Below are 16,428 nucleotides of genomic sequence, written 5' to 3'. Positions count from 1 at the left end.
AGAAAACCCTTCGGTCAATCACCGTGACCAAGACAGCCACTACAGGCGTGCACTGATCCGCACGCCCAAACCTACCTCTACGACACGTTGTCGGCCCGCACGAGATGACACACGGTCGTCGGACTTTACATGCGAGCCGACCAAACCAAGCCAACAAGCATGCTCAGCATCGCGAGCATACAAGCAATAACCAAACCCACCGTTACGATTTTCCTAGCACCGATCACGGAGGCAACCTTTACACAACCAAGATAGATCAAATCGAAGCAATTGAGCGAGCTGAAGCATTTTTAGATGCAACACTGAGGAGGGAGGAATGTACGAGTACTAGCAATGACATTTTCGCGATAGATCTGAACGAGACCATGAAGACGATGAAGATGATAATGTGAAAGGAGACATGAAGCGGATTTGCTGGAGGAGATAAAGAACGTGACTAGTGTACAATACATGCGTGCATGGGTGGATGCTAGATAGATTTCTGATAGACAGATGTGGGAGACAAATGATAAGATCGCCGACCAACTTCTGAACTAAGCCTCATGCACGGCATGAATATCGCCATTGATCGCTGTCATCGTACACCTGCCTCCATACGGAACGTCAAGCTGGCCGCTTACATTACTACTGGGGGGCACGCCAGTACCGTAGACAGAGTGGTTATAATAGAGACGTTAGCCTGTATATTAACGTCGGCTCACGGATGTATCGTGGTTTTCAAAAATACTGACAGGCTTGGCATTTTGTCGTTTCCTCTTCCACCTCAAGACCACAACTTACATACGTGACTGGTGCACCAGTATCAAGCTAGTTTATACTTCCCTACTATCTACGGAATACCATTAAGCTGTGCTATCGAGGCGTACTAGTTTCACCTGTTCTAGCGGATGTTATATAGAGACGTAATTGTGTGGTATATTTTAGCGTCGGCTAACCTTCTCCTCTACGTTCGCTGAAAGAGATGGAATAACTTATACGCTAGCTGAAGCATAGGTGTATACAGGTTAGCGTTACATCTACTATGTCTGAATAGCTCGTTCAAAGCAGAGTCTAGCTATATAAGATTCATCCTACCTAGATCTATGTAGGTCAAGCAGCTAGCGAGTGCCATTTGCGACTCGAGGTGGAAGAGAAAACGATAAAATGCCAAGCCTGTCAGTATTTTTGAAAACCACGATACGGAATGCCTATAGATATTCAATCTCATATCTAAGGAGTACGCCAGTCCTTGACCTTGTTACTTGTGCGGCCACGTTGGTATCCCGCGCGGAGGCCTGCTCTCGCAAAAAAGAACACATTTCGCCGTGGTGGCCGTCTAAAAGATACTTCCAAATGCGACCTGCCAATGACGCCTTTGAAACACACGAATGAACGCTCACAAAGCGAAGATTCGAATGAAACCAAGAGACTGCTGGTGCAACCTGGCACCCACCTCATGCTATCTGTACGGCATATCCATGGCGATGCATAGAGCAGCTGGATTACAATTAAATAAGTTTTTTTTGAGTTTCAGATGGATGGGAATGTACTTTAACTCCAGTTCTAAGAACTAATGGCATTGAATATGTGCCGACTGACCAAGGCGTGCTTTTCAGGCGACAGCCAAGGAAACGTCCAGTCGCTGATGATGCATGCGACCATCGACGGGATCAAGCTGTACACGGTGATGTTGGCGTGCGACCGTTCAGCATAGATGACCGTCCTGAGCATGGTAATATGATTTACCAATGTTCATATCTTTTGCGCCTTGCCCATAATGGGCTCTGGGGTGATCTCCATTCGGAAGCTACGCAACAATTGAGGCAGATCCGCATCGATAACATGGCCTAGGTGCTTCACCTTGATGTTGTGGTCAATGCTTTGTGGTTTGGCGTAGTACAATCGACTGCTTGACGATAAGGTCTCCTGTTCATTTGACATTTTGACGCAGATTGGGGACTTCGTAAATTCACGCTCGCCAGGCATGGTCTCGGGCTTTTTGTCCTTGGAGTATATGATTGCATGAGCATGCAACTCACTTGTGTCCATCCGTTTCTTGGAGAGCCCTGTGTTTGCATATGTAGTCACTGGAATGCCCACGGAGTAACCTGACCTTTGAACCACTATCACAAAGCGGCGGATGTGACTGTAGATATGTTCACCGTTAGCCTGTTCTGATATGACAAATCGTGAACGAGGTGCGACCGTTGCTTGGGCATAAGATGCCTTGCCGCGTTGTGAAAAGCCAGAGTTCTCATGCCAGAGCACAGCAATGAGGCTGCCGCGTCTGAAGACACGGTCGATATTGTGTTGACCCACATGAAGCTTGTACTCAGCAGACAGCTGATCCTGTAATCTGGGAGGTAGGCGCGAGAAGACTGCCTTGGGGCCTACGTGTTGGCGTTCTGCGGGCAATAGTGGATGGGACATATCCCATACAGCAAGAGGCTCCAATTGTGTAGTAACACGCGGCTCGTATGATACATACGTGGGCACAGTGGCGCTTGCAGATATCGTCCTTGGGTCAAGCTTAGAACGCGGAGGTGATTGTGGCTGGCTCGTGATATCTCCGATCGTCTGTGAGCCTCCCAATGTTCGAGAATCAAGTTGCGTAATTGTAGCTTCAAGAAAGCTAGAGTCAAGCAAGAGAGCCCTTGGTCCTTTCGAGGCATCGAGTCCAGCATTTTGTTGAGCTGCCTGCGCTGCCCTACCACGGCCGGCTTGTATGACAGTCGCATCGCCAGCGGACGGTCTCAACTTGCGTCCTTCGACCTTACCTAGAGCTCGCATGGCTTCACTGGAGTTGCTGCTACGCAACGGCAGGCCTGCAGAGTTATTGGTCGAGGTTTCGCTATTAGGAGTATGGACTCCTCGCTCATCCTCGGAGGCCTCTGTCTCGGAGGCTCCGTCTAGACCGTCGACGTGATTCCTCAGCTCTGCAAGGGCTAGAGCATTGGAGGACACTGTAGTGGCCTCCGACACGACTGAAAGCGAAGCTGTAGAACGTGCATATAACCTTCCGGGAATCGATGACCTCGATGCGACGTCACTCCTGGCTGGCGTCATGGATCTCAAGGGATATTGGGCCACAGGAATGGTGGATAGATATTGGGCCACAGGAATTGTGGACAGAAGAGTGGCGTCCAGCTCGCTGGTGTGTTCTTCATCACGGATGTGAAGATTGGTCAACTCCTCGCCGCAAAGCTCTTCGAGCTGGTTCGCAAACCTGGCAAGCTCGGTCAGGGTATCGCTGTAGTTTGACCTATCAACTGCCAACGCTGCAGTAGCATCGCTTAGCATTTGTATCATCTTCTCGCGTCCGCTGCGCCGTGGTTCCGAGCGACCACTGATCATGCTCTCCTGCTTGTTCGTCTCGGCAGGCTTACTAATGACACGTGGTACGCTCTTAAGCTGCAGCGATGCCAGTAGTGGTGCATGATAGCGGCTGGGATCTATATCCTCTTCGTTGGGAGCCAATGAAATGACAGTCGCGCCGCTCTTTTGTTGGATATCTTGCACGATCCGAGACGCAGGTGCAACGTAAGCTGTGTTTGTTCCCGGGAAGCCTGCGACTATGTGACCGTACCAATTTCCTCTTTCATCGAATACCCATCCTCCACAGTCCCCAGCCTTGATCTCCTCGGTCATCGTTAGATTGTGCAACGATAAATAGTCGTGACTCCCTCTCAAACATACCAGAGACATGCCAGCACTGAGCGTGCCCTTGACCAAGCCTCGGCCGTGTCCTGTTGTGAAAACAGAGATTGCGTCTTCATTGAGAAATGCAATCTGCTCTGGCTGCTTCACATCGACTGGCGCGCCGTCAAGAGACTTATAAGTCCCGGCAACCTGGTGGTGGCACTTGTCGATATCGCTGGCTAGAGTGCTGTCGATCGGGAAGATGGCCCAGTCGAGTCCATCACTTGGTGTACCATCAGATTGGACATTGACACGACCCAACAGTTGCGGTGTACCTTGCAATATCTTAGTGGAATTTGCTATTTGGTTTGACCCCTTTCCGTGTAAACTTTTGGTGTCCGAGTCTAATGAGCAAGTCGATTCGGAACCAGAGAAGCTTTCACCGTCACTGTCATCTGCATAACACCATGGATCCGACGACTCGCTGTCTGAACCGCTGTGCTCGACGTGCTCATCCCTAGCAAAAGGATGTGATACTGCGAGGCCAAAAGGCTGACCATCCAGATAAACAACGTTTCCCAAAGTTGCTTGTAATGATTTGCAACCATCTTGAGGCTGCAGAGTGTCTGTGATAAAGAAGATAGGGGCGCCACAGAAAGAGGTTGTCTCCGAAGCAGTGTACACTAGTGGTCCAATGCCCGATCCGGGCTTAGCCATTCGCCTTGGGGCGCACTGTAGGGAAAGAAAGCCACCAAAGGCCGGATACTCTTGCCGAAATTCTGCCCACCAGGTGGCTTGCAGGATAATCGCTTTCACATTCTCACAGAAAAGTCTCTTGTCACAGGAGATGACCACCTTGGGCCGAGCACTGATCTTGTTCTTGCCCACCATGTAGCAATCGATTGTGTGAGGCAAAGAAGACTCTCTGAGCCCTTGGTACAGATCGTTACCTCTATCGGTCAGACATTGCTTGATTTTGGGCCGGATGGTGTTGTACGCCGCAAGCGCTGGTCCTTGCACTTTCCAGAAACGCAGCTTCTTGTTCAATGGGCAGAGCTCGATGCTAGTCACACATGAAGCTTCCGGGTTTGGCCAAGGGGCGCGCTCGCCTTCGAAGCGCAGCATGCTGAGGGGCAGGGTGAGTGTAGTTAAAGTCGAAGTCGTCATGTCAGAGAACGTTGAGAGGGCCAGCAGTTCAGCAGCAGCTCATCGGATGCTTACATGTGTCGGGAAGACCGTGCTATACTTGTGTGCCGCCTGATTGTCCTCTGTCAAGGCCTGCACGGGAGAGTAACGGCGACAAGCAAGTCCTAGACATAGCGCAGGCTATGGTATGCACGAGGTCCATGAGCTGTGGCGGCGGCTGTGTCTGCAGTCACTACATGCCGGGCGCAAGGGTAATCCAATGACAGTCGTAGGAATATCTCAGCCTCGCAAGTCCATCCATACCTGCATAACAAGCACGCGCTTCGCATCGCCAGGTCCCAGCCTGTTGTTGCTGGGAGCCGACATCATGCTTGACGAGATTCGGTTCCAGCATGAGAGATCATCTCTGGGTCACGTACTTTCGCAGTAAGGTCGTTCGCAATTTTTGCAGTTAAGTAGTAACTTAGGTAGTCACCACCATATCTGGGGTTATATGGCATTGGTAATCACTTGCATAGCATGCCTATCTTACCTTGGTTCAAGAGCTACAGGTGGGGCCGCCTCGTTTCGGACTTCAACAATAAAACCCATTTTCAGGCATCAACAGATCTGGCGGCGGAAAGAGCCTCCGTACGGCCCGCTCTTTCACCCCATTGTCGCAAGGAACTCCTCTGGCGATGCTGGAACTTGCAATTGGACCCTCTTGACTGGAAGCATGAGCTACAGAAGTATGACACTTATTTCAGCCATTACGAGGAATCTTGTTCGCACCCCCTCGACTCACTGGAAGACTGTACACATGAGCACTTCTGTGACGCCGTTACACAGCTGGTATCTGGTACAAGAGCGTCATGCGAGACAGCTATCCAGCAGCTACTACCTCCGTCTACGACTCATGGCGGGCTCCAGGCTGCCAGTGACTGTATCGAATTTGTTGCAAGGTCAATTTTAATGATCGACGTCCGTGGCTGGACCAAGCAAGAAAGTCTTCGAGCATTCATCGTACGTACCGTTGGCTCAAAGTCGACGCAAGCGGATCAGTACAGAATTCCTCAATCATTCAATGCTAGAGCTTTCGCACGTGTCGCAGGTATCGATATCGCATTGTCCCGAGATCTATTGTCTCACCTAGAGATCGGGATAAATGATACTAGCTTGGCAGTTTTCCACAACATCCACGCCCTTCAACTGTACGAGCATTCCAATTTCGCAAATTTCTTTCCCCCAACGTTCCTGGAGGAGACTCAACGTACCATTTGGTTGATGCTGCCGATGGCAGACACATCGTGCAGACAGTGGTTCAAGGCGGAGTGCCACAGAACAGCTCTAGGCCTTAGCCCCGACGATTGCAGGCACCTTCGTGCACCGCAGCGTAATATCCAGGATTTCGAGTTCTGGCGGGATCGATTAATAATTGCCAAGGATGCCTTCGACACAAGCCAACCGAAGGGCCTGTTCCAATTCTGGCGTGACGACAGGAACAGGGTGCAATGGTGGACTTTCTGGATCGCGATCGTCGTCTTTTTGCTGACTCTGGTCGGCGTGATCGAGAGCGCGTTGCAGGTGTACAAGGCATACTACCCGTCTGATTAGATCAGAAATTGCGTTGGCCGGGTCACGTTCGTACTCACTCATGCCTGGGCTGGGTACGGTTTCAGGTCAGGCCAGGTTGCCGTGGGGCACCTGATGTATAGTATTTCGACTTAGCAATCCGTATCCAAACCTGACTAGATGCACCTTGACATAGTCCAGTATATTTGTTGAATATCGTAGCGCCGGTAATATCACCTCCCTCCCAGTGAGCGTTCCCACCTCACGCCTCTTCCGCCAAACGCTCTTCCCACTCCTTCATTTCCTCCCGTACCAGCTTCACCTCCCGCGCCATTCTTTCTGCGTCGAAACTCAACGCTGCATCCGACAAGCGATCCGAACTCATCCTCAAACTCCAGTTCTCAAAGTCAGTGCCATCATCGCATTCCCCCAGATCTCTGATCTCCTCCAGCAGCTCAACATATGTCTGAAAGGTATCAACAACGGGTTCACCACTCGTAATGACGCGCTCTATGGCCTCGATGTCGTCGCCCTGTATAGGATCCAAGTAGAATTCCACTGTTCGACAACGAAGAAGCATGAAGGGTTTGAGGCGTGAAACATTGCTGCCTGGATCCGAGTCGTCGAAGATATTGACATCCTTATCCCATAAAAGATCGCGCAGCATCAATACCGTTACGAGGTTCCAGCCTGCGTCACCAATCGTGACATCCACCTGGAATCGCTGGAACTTGTTCAGTACTGGAAGGGCCTCGAGCAGACGGTTCGCCGCACGGTCTCTGGAGGTACTGCCTGTCAGGCCACCCTCAAGGTATTCGATGAGACTTCTGGGGAAGTCAAGGACTTCTGCTGGCCTGTCGAAACGAGGAACGCCGATATCAATACCCAAGAAGTATAGATTCTCGATCGAGATGGCTAGGATGTTCTCGCCGTAGAGGATTGAGTGGGCTTCGTGATACAGGGTTTGGCAGACGCGGAGGAGCTGAACGTCGAGGTCGAGATACTCTGCGTCGAAGAGAGGTCTGTCTGGGTCGCGGCACTGGGTGCTGATCTGGAGGTAATTATCCTCGTACAGGAGGGTTCGGAGGATATCTAGACGGAGTTCTGTAGGGAGTTGCATGAAGCCGGACGAGGGTTGGTGGCTACTTGCAAGCTCGAAGCTTTTCGTGATTTCCGGGTGGACGCCTTGGTGCTGGTCGTTCTTCGACATCATGGTTGTTGAATTAGTAAATCAGGATGTGATGCAGAGCGATTGAAGACCACAGTCAGTTGAGATCAATGGGAATTTTTCTTGATGCATGACAAGAATACATTTCTTGCTTGTGACTCAGAACGAATCTGTGGTTCTCACGCGGTACCAGACTTTGCAAGAACATGAAGTGCGGTGTTGGATGTTCTCCTTGCAGCCTTGCTATAATGGCTGCTGCTGCATGAGTAGTCTGTTCATTTAGATATCGGATATTAGCAAGAATATTTGGAGGGTAGTGCGGATTCTCCCCTGGTTTGTTGAGCTTTGTGCATTTTCTCGCGGACGGTGCTCTTCTGCTTACAGAAAATCTGTTCTGACAGGAAAGATTGAAAACAGTAGTCGCCAGGCCGGTTCACGCTGAGACACGAATACAGACTTACTACCTGCACTTCTTACAAGTCGGTCAGATGAAACTGCCTCTTGGAGGCGGCCGATACGTTCCCTCGTTCTAAACCTCATACAAGTTGTTGCGTGTCAAGATCCGATAAATCATCCTTCGGCCATGTTCATGCAGACCTCAGGATCATGGAAGCTGTCTGCACGAACTCCGATGCCACGTCTTCTGCATTACACATAGCATCGACCGTCAGTGATGTACAACAATAACAATTGAAATCTTCAGATAGAGCCGAAGGATGTCAGGCTTGGGAGCGAATGTCCGAGCTCGGATCGAGATGACCATCGGCGCAATTGCTTCGAGTCGCATCTGATTGGCTTGCATGCGGCTGCAGCAGGAAAAGCACTGCCAGTGTGCACGTGACTGTACGAACTTATCTCCGACGGCTGGAACGACCGGATGGCGCTAGTAAAGCTTGCACTACATCATTTCTGTATCATAGTTCACGTCTTCGCCATCATATTCCTTTCACACCTCAACCTCAATCAAACTATCTGCAACAATCCTAAAATACAGCTCAAGAACCAGCTTTCGAACACTACGATACACCGCACGATATCGAGAACCTACACAACGAACCACACAATCACAACCATGTCTCGCCGCATCCTCAGCACCCTCCCCCGCGCCCTCACAACCTCAATCCGACCCTCAATCACCCCAACCATCACACGCGCACCCGCCACCATCTCCCAATCCCTCACAGCCCAACCCCAACAAACCCGCTCCTACCATGAAAAAGTCCTAGACCACTACTCCAACCCAAGGAATGTAGGCAGCATGTCCAAAAACGACATGTCCGTCGGCACCGGCCTAGTCGGCGCCCCCGCCTGCGGCGACGTAATGAAACTCCAAATCAAGGTCGATCCCAGCAACAACACCATCGCCGACGTGAAGTTCAAGACATTCGGGTGTGGATCTGCCATTGCCTCATCATCGTATCTCACGGAACTTGTCAGAGGTATGACGCTGGAGCAGGCGAGTAGAGTGAAGAACACGGAGATCGCGAAGGAACTGTGTCTGCCGCCTGTTAAGTTGCATTGCAGCATGTTGGCGGAGGATGCCATTAAGAGTGCGGTGAAGGATTATTATACTAAGAATCCGAAGGCGAAGCAGACTGATTTGGGGATGAGTGGGGGGAGTATGCCGAAGATTGAGATTGAGCAGGTTACTACGACGAGGGATACGGGGGCGAGTGCTACGGCTTGAGGAGGGTTGGTGGATGAGGTGGATGTGGAGGTGGCGAAGGTTAAGGTTCAGACGAGGGAACGGAACGATATTATTGAGGGCTCGCGACGCAATGGTTGTAACCCACAGGAGGTTTGATGTATAGGACACTGAATCGACGAAGATGGCGGTCGAGTTTGGTTTGGAAGTCTGATGATTGCTTTGCACGCTCAGCACGACCGGCGAGCAGAAGTCGCCCCCTCTGCTTGAGCACATTCAATCGCTTTGTGTTTCTGGAAGTTGGCGTTGTTGCACAAAACAAATTGATATCCTGATACGCAAGGTGTATACTATAGCAGCGAAGTTGCCTCGATGGAATAAAAAAAAGATTGAAAATATGCTTCGAGTAACTGGCCTCTACGACCATTATGTTGTTCCTCGTGTCGTGATTCATGATAGCGTGTGTCGTGTCTGCCTACCCAGAGACACCTAGCAAAGCTAACGTGGGCATTCATCGTCCGCTTTTCCTTACAGGTACGGACGCCCACACCCCCTCCTGTCCCACCTTCGCCAACTGTTGAGCAGAAGCATTTTTGGACCGACAGGTTCCATACTGGCACATTGATCGAAGAGGTCGGCACACCTCTGTAGTCGCTAAAGGAAGGTTCGACCGCGTGCAGCAGGAAGGTACAATATGGCAAGCCACAAAGGAAAGCACGACCGACCAGAACATGGGCAGGTACGACCCCAACCCCACGACACGAGGAAAGTGCGGCCGAACAGACCAGGCAGGCAGGCAGGCACGGCGACTCAACGAAAAGAACAACCGGGGGAAGGTACGGCTGGGGAGGCGACAGGGAGGAACGACCGCATTGTCCAGTCGCACTTCCCAGGCAGTCTATCAATGGATCCAGGGGAGGGCGCGGTCCGGCTGCTTGCAAATCATGAGGACAGTTACGAGATCGGGTGTGTTGATTTAGTTAGGATATCCGTATCATCAGAGTGCAATATGAGCTGAAGAGTACTGTATGACAGACATAGGACGGCGGCATTATGTGTGTCAGACAGAGCATGAAAGCTTGACATGAAGCCGGTAAGGTGCTTGTATTCGCTCCTTGGCTGTGAGACCTCTTGATCTTTCTCGTCCTTGACTATCTGGGTATTCTTGCAGCTTCTACGACTATAGGAGCATAGACAGGCTTTCCTTATCGTCTGCTCTATCGTCCCTCGTGGAATGCCTTGCAAATCTAACCCAGATCTCAAGCCGCCTCGTCTGCGCACTGGTGCTGAATGTGCCTGGCACTACACGCCACTGTAGTCCGGCTGCTTGCTTCATAAAATTCTCGTTCCTTCATCATTCATAAACTGCGCTGAAAGACATGACAATCACATCACCACTCTTCCATCATATCTTCGTCTGGGAAATCTCCTGGCACAGGTGGTCCACCCATGGGCTTCGCTCCCTTTTCAGCCGCCTTCTTGTCTTGGTCACGGGATTTCTTCAGCTTCTGTAGCCATTCCAGATAGTCCTTGTTGACTTCCATCTGGTGGTCGTAGTCTGAGATGTGCTTAAGCAGCGCCTTCAGTTCGAGAGTCTTGATCACGAGTTCTCGCTCCACTTGTTGCTCGGTCTTCTGTGCAGCTGTTGGTGGGAGAAACCGCACTGTGCCAAGTCCGCCCGTCTGAGATGGGGTAATTTGGGCTTGTAGCTCGCCAGTCGAGATCAGAGTTTGCACATATCCGAGACTTTCCTGGACGTTCAGTGGCTGCGAAGATGTTCGCTGAGCGACTTCCTCAATGGGTAGTGCTGCAAAGGTCTTGCTCAGGCGAACGACTGCAAATTTTCTGAAAGCATTTACAACCTCTACCATGAGACCATAGTTGCCATCCTGCTGCCAGATATCGAGACCTTCCTGAATCTCTGCATGGAGCACATCGAGCTTGTTTGACTTGAATGCATCGACCACACATTCGTATGGTTTGGCCAGAGTCCGGATGTGCTTAGTGGCATTACTGCTCATTGCTCTTGGTAATTCGAGTGGTTGACCTTTAATGATGAGACCCAGAAGTACCCACTTCTTGTATGCCTCAAGCATGATCAAGCTTGTAGCATTCTGCTGTGTTGGCGCAACGAGGACGACTTCAAGGAATGTCTGGGCCTTCTTCCACTGTTCTGTGCCGATGTAGCATAGTGCTCCCAGCAGGTAGTACTCTAGATATATCCTGCTTGTGACCTTGCCGCTGAGACCTGACTGTGGGTTGATATATGCCAGACTTGACTCTTGTTGTGAACACAGATATTTCCCTAACCTCCTCTCCAATGTCTTCGTCGACTCTGATGTAGGGATGTGGTAGATAGGGTAATCGAGGATCGTGGTAGCCTCTGAATATGCTCTGGCATATAAACATAACTTGACGTAGGAATAATGTATAAGTGAGAGTGTGCAGCACTGAGGATCCAGTTGGAGAAGCAAGTTCTGTAGTAACTGAACCGCTGGTACATAATTTGACGTTTGTTCTGCACCATAGTACACCACTTCGACAACCTTCATCAGCTGAGATCCCATGTATCGGATCTGTACAGGGTCGAAGGCCAGAAGTCCCGCTGTGATTGCTGGCCATATCTTGCCATCAGGCAGAATATTTTGAGGTAGATTTCGTGATGATGAATGACCGGCCTGAAGAATCGAGTTGACTAAGGTGTGAAGGAGGTAGATGTATGGTATCGTCAATGTTGCAGGGTCAATCGATTCCAGAAGCTGGTCGCAATATTAGAATGCGCGTTCACGGTATAATGGGCAAATGACTTACTGTGAGTAATATTGTTTGATCTGGCGCCTGTAGTTTTCTCAGAGCTTGCAGAACCTGTAAGGCGACATTGTCGTATTCTGATTCATCTGTTGCCAGCAGCACATCGTTCAGCTGTGCTGCGTTGGCTAATATTGCGTCCATCTCGTGCTTCCAGACAAGTGGGAGGCTGTCAAGGACCAAGACAGGCAGGTGTTTCTAGAACTCTGTCCTCATCTTTTAACTCGACGATAGAAGGCGTAGGATCTTCTGATGTCTAGAGGGTAAGGTGGAGCGATGTTAGCAGTGATTCCATGCAGGCACGATGTATCAAGTGCAGGTACGACCATCAATAAGGCTGCACTGGCAGTTACATGAAACGCTATTTGATGCCTGAACGAGAGAAGTGACGTAGGCTCTGTACGGTGGATCAGAGGGCCTGTGATGCCTTACGCGCTTATAGCTGACCGTAGTAACCTAATCTAATTGAGCCAAAAAGATCGAATTGGAAACTGTCGAGCCGTCCATCCACCTTCTCCTCCACTGCCTTCGAGAAGTGAGAACGAATGTTCATGCCTTTGCTAGAGTAGTGCTGCGAGGACAACGGCACATGGAGGCATCTCATTGGGCGACTCAGGCACTGCTCTTCGTGGAATTGTCTTCTTAGGTTCATCAAGTGAAGTCCATTCATATGATACTGATGGTCCAACAGGCATATGTATGTATTCCGACGAAGTACTCACCAGCATCGCCTCCTAGGTTAACAAAACCACAAGAACCATCTAGTGTGCATAAGTTACCAGTACCAATTCTCAGCTCTCAGAGCCCACCTTCGACTTCAAACCAGTTTCACCACGGACCGAACGTTCTTTGTGACTCATCCCTCACTTCGACCCCTTTGTCCTCTCACAAACATGCGCATTGTCAAAGCCTTATATATCAGATGCCGCAAATATCCTCCACAAATCAGCATAACAGACGGCATAGCTCAATGGTCAGAGCATCGGACTTCTGTCTTACATGTCCTGGGTCCACCATTAATTTGGTTAGCCAGTCGACAGGAGTTCATCTGAAGGTTCTCGGTTCAAGTCCGAGTGTCGTCTCCCATGTCCTCGTAGCATAACGGTGGTGCATCCGGTTGCAGTTGGGGCAATGCCTGGAAGGTTGTAGGTTCGAATCCTGCCGAGGACTTCTTTTTTGGCCTGTTGGCTGAGTGTTCGAATGGGTATTGCTTGTTTGCAGGTGCGGCATTGTTGGTCAGGATGCGGAGGTGGTGCGTGACTCATGACATTGTTCAAGGACAAAGAAGAGGGTTCGAGAGGAAGTCATACCTGAAGCACAACTTCTGTACCAGAAACGCATGGCTACCGCAATCTCAAATGTTGGTCGTTACTTCTTCTTTCGACCATCTAGTCACAATTTCTAGTCGAAGGTGTTAGCCAGCTGATATGTGGTAGATCACTCGCAGGGCCGGCTGTGGCGATGTGTACAGGTTACCTTGCGCTCCAATCAGTCTGCATAGCAGTGCCACAAGTGTTGCATCGTGCAGCATATCTTGCCGCGACAGAACTCCACGCCAGAGGCGGAATCGATAAGTGTAAGAGTGGCCGGGCTACCTCAGGGAAAGGCAAACAAGGCAGTAGAATCGCGCGAGCAAAGGCAGATGAGGTATCTGCTTGCGTTGAGAAGGCACAGTGAGTCTGTTGCGAGCTGTGCTGCAATGGCATCAACGTAGTCCCGTACCACGTACGCGATTTGCTCCCTTTCTGGCCAAGGGTCAGCGTGATAGGATCTTCGAGGCAATTCGGTTGATCGTGCTACCGAGCAAGTTGCCGTTTCTGATAGAATCTTGTACAGTAGTCGAGGGTCGCATCACACCACTCGAAGTATGGCTCCAATCCACCCTGCCCACCTGCATGGTGCTTTGCATGTTTCTTTGCTCCTCCAGCCCAACCAGCGGGAAGCACCTTGTCTGTCCCGAAAGGCAACTCGAGCCCACTGTGTATCTCTACCAGCAGCCACACGAATACTGGCACAAAGAGTGTACGCGTCAGCACATGACACTTGATGATGTTCAGCGCAAAATTCGCCAATAGTACGAGGCCCAATCGTTCGAAGATGTGAAGCTGGTTCGTGATCTGAGGATGAATCTCAGCGTGCGTGTGGTGAGGGGCGTGCCATGATTTGATTCCAGGCAGGATGTGCATCGCGAGATGAAAAGCGAAGAACGTAGCATCATAGATTATGAGGCTGAAAATCAGCTCAAGAGCCAGACGACGACTGCTCGGTGCAGCATCGGGTAGTGCCCGCTGAGTTTGCAGTGGTGAAGAGGTGGTGAAGTTATGAACTGTCGGCATCAAGAAGTTGACCTGACAAGTGTTCCCTCTGCAACTTGATTGCGCAAGTGCTGGGTCGTAGTTGCCAGAGGCAAGCATAGCCTCAAGGGGTACTCCAGCGAACTTCTTGATCATGGTCAAGTCGAGGAGAAGAAGTGGTGCAATGTAGGTGAGACCCTCGAGCAGCCGTCGGGACGGCCTTCGCATACCGTGAGGACGGCGAATTGGTTCATCGGTCTTCTTGTTTTTGGCTGCCAAACGCCATTCAGGATGCTGAAGGAAGACTGTCGTCATCCATGGCTCGACTACTGCGTAACAGAAGACCGTCCAGAATGTTTCGAAGGTCGAGGATCGGTAGACAGTATTGTTCTTCAGCACTGTCCACAGACGGTCAAGAATAGGCTGGTACCATTCCGGCAGTAATATGGCACTTCCAGCAAGAGCCAGAAGCGTAATTCGTACTACAGCGACATGAGTGTTTGTCATTGTATGTCCAGTGCTTGATTGCATCAAGAAGTTTGCCCAAAACCGCTCTGACCACTATTGCATTATCATGGTACCTGGTATACAGAAGAGGATTCGAATGATCGCGTCACCGAAATTTTAAACTGTCAGGTACAGGCGACCTGCATTAGCCAGGAGAACCCTGAACAACCGAGATACGGACAACTCCGGTGCGTGGTTGCCCAGGTAAGCTTCAGGCTTGGAAGCACTCACGCGACGCAAAATCGTCGTGTTCGTGTCCGCTTCAAGCACTCATTTCTACCGTACGGGCGCTCATCTCGACTTTCCGGTGCGCGGCAGTACCCGGAGATGTCCTAATGTTACAAATGGAAGCTGCGAAGATAAAAACATTTTGACCGAAATCATCTACACACTTGTCCTTCTCGCCGTGGTCCTATATATCAACTTCACCATAGCGAACCATGCTCGACATCCAATTCCGGCCACTGAAAGACCAAGTCTTCAACCCCATCTCCCGCCTCGTTCCCAAAGCCATAACCCCTCTCCACCTCACTGTCCTCGCCTTCTTCTCCGGCCTTAATTCCTGCCTACACGCCTCGCAGAACCACCCAACCCTCTCACTCACCTTCTGGCTGCTCAACCGCGCTCTCGACTGTCTAGACGGCGCAGTCGCCCGCCACCGAAACCAGTCATCTGACCTCGGCGGCTTCCTGGATTTACTAGGTGATTTCATCGTCTACTCCCTCATCCCGATATGTTGCGGGCTGTCGAGTGCGGGTGGGAACGGGGAGAGATGGCATCTGTGGGCGTCGATAGCGGTTGTGGAGGCGAGTTTTCATGTTAACAATTTTGTGTTGTTTTATGTTGCGGCTGTGGTGGAGAAGAGGAAAGCTACGGCTGTTGGTGGTGGTGGAGAGCTACGAGACGGCGATCGGGTGGGAGAGAAGGATACGGAAATGAAGGTGAAGGTGAAGGAGCTGACGAGTGTGGCTATGAGGCCTGCGTTGGTTGAAGGCATGGAGAGTGGGATCATGTTTACGATTATGCTTGCTAGACCTGCTTGGACGGAGGGTGTATGTTGGGTCATGGCTGTGCTGGTGGGTGTAGGTATCTGTCAGAGGGTCATTTGGCTTGTGCCAGTGTTGAAGTGATCATAATTGGTATATAAGACTCCCGCGCTACAATGAAACTACTCTATTGACAGCCTCCTCATAGCGAAGCCTCTGTTTTCTTGCCAGTAAGGACATCCTTCTTGTACAACTCGTTCACTAACGCCTTCGGATCACCACCACAAGCGTTGAGGTCAGCGCTCGTCATGACGGTGGTAAAGCTATCGCTGCCGCTGTCGAGGACAACCGCCGGATAGCGGAGGCCGCTTGAGTTGACAAAGTCCTTGAGGTTGGGTGATATCTCATCCCTGTGCCACTGAACAACTTTGAGCCCCTGGCCCTCGATCTCCTTCTTAGATTCGACCCATTTCGGCGTCTCTGATAGTGATAATCCTCCATGTGTGATGTCGCATGCCTGTGGTAATGCCGGTTAGCTTTCTTGACATCAAGAAATGCCTGCGTGTTATAGGGTGCTTACAGCACACGCCGAGTCGCAATCTTTCGAAGCAAGCTTGCGATATCCGTATTTCAACTTTCCCATGACCGTACCATCCGCGTTGTACAAGACGTATAGCGTCTTTTGAGCCATGCTGATAGCGCTGT

At 50.7% G+C, this 16,428-nt stretch overlaps 6 protein-coding genes and 2 non-coding genes across 8 annotated transcripts; 4 read left to right on the top strand and 4 right to left on the bottom strand.

The window, feature by feature from the left end:
* Positions 1-1,731: 1,731 nt before the first annotated feature.
* On the bottom strand, positions 1,732-4,743 carry PMZ80_010117 (uncharacterized protein; the record flags this gene model as incomplete). The annotated part of the gene is made up of 1 exon (XM_064878508.1): positions 1,732-4,743. The coding sequence occupies one exon, from the start codon at positions 4,741-4,743 to the stop codon at positions 1,732-1,734; it is 3,012 nt and encodes a 1,003-aa protein (XP_064725587.1).
* A 1,834-nt stretch (positions 4,744-6,577) lies between these two features.
* Positions 6,578-7,525, bottom strand: PMZ80_010116 (uncharacterized protein; the record flags this gene model as incomplete). The annotated part of the gene is made up of 1 exon (XM_064878507.1): positions 6,578-7,525. The coding sequence occupies one exon, from the start codon at positions 7,523-7,525 to the stop codon at positions 6,578-6,580; it is 948 nt and encodes a 315-aa protein (XP_064725586.1).
* A 1,030-nt stretch (positions 7,526-8,555) lies between these two features.
* Positions 8,556-9,170, top strand: ISU1 (iron-binding protein; the record flags this gene model as incomplete). The annotated part of the gene is made up of 1 exon (XM_064878506.1): positions 8,556-9,170. The coding sequence occupies one exon, from the start codon at positions 8,556-8,558 to the stop codon at positions 9,168-9,170; it is 615 nt and encodes a 204-aa protein (XP_064725585.1).
* A 1,349-nt stretch (positions 9,171-10,519) lies between these two features.
* On the bottom strand, positions 10,520-12,080 carry PMZ80_010114 (uncharacterized protein; the record flags this gene model as incomplete). Its single annotated transcript, XM_064878505.1, has 2 exons — positions 10,520-11,887; positions 11,940-12,080. 2 exons carry the CDS (start codon positions 12,078-12,080, stop codon positions 10,520-10,522), a joined length of 1,509 nt encoding a protein of 502 aa, XP_064725584.1.
* An 812-nt stretch (positions 12,081-12,892) lies between these two features.
* PMZ80_010113 lies at positions 12,893-13,018 on the top strand. Its single transcript has one exon. It is a non-coding gene; the product is annotated as a tRNA-Arg (tRNA).
* A 5-nt stretch (positions 13,019-13,023) lies between these two features.
* Positions 13,024-13,106, top strand: PMZ80_010112. The gene has a single exon. It is a non-coding gene; the product is annotated as a tRNA-Cys (tRNA).
* Positions 13,107-15,177: 2,071 nt separating this feature from the next.
* Positions 15,178-15,867, top strand: PMZ80_010111 (uncharacterized protein; the record flags this gene model as incomplete). The annotated part of the gene is made up of 1 exon (XM_064878504.1): positions 15,178-15,867. One exon carries the CDS (start codon positions 15,178-15,180, stop codon positions 15,865-15,867), a length of 690 nt encoding a protein of 229 aa, XP_064725583.1.
* A 58-nt stretch (positions 15,868-15,925) lies between these two features.
* Positions 15,926-16,414, bottom strand: PMZ80_010110 (uncharacterized protein; the record flags this gene model as incomplete). Its single annotated transcript, XM_064878503.1, has 2 exons — positions 15,926-16,240; positions 16,304-16,414. The coding sequence occupies 2 exons, from the start codon at positions 16,412-16,414 to the stop codon at positions 15,926-15,928; spliced, it is 426 nt and encodes a 141-aa protein (XP_064725582.1).
* Positions 16,415-16,428: the final 14 nt, after the last annotated feature.

This window comes from Knufia obscura (genome assembly GCF_036327395.1).
Source record: "Knufia obscura strain CCFEE 5817 isolate CBS 148926 chromosome Unknown scaffold_16, whole genome shotgun sequence".
Lineage (NCBI taxonomy): Eukaryota > Fungi > Ascomycota > Eurotiomycetes > Chaetothyriales > Trichomeriaceae > Knufia > Knufia obscura.
This window is presented reverse-complemented; position numbering and strand designations above follow the sequence as displayed.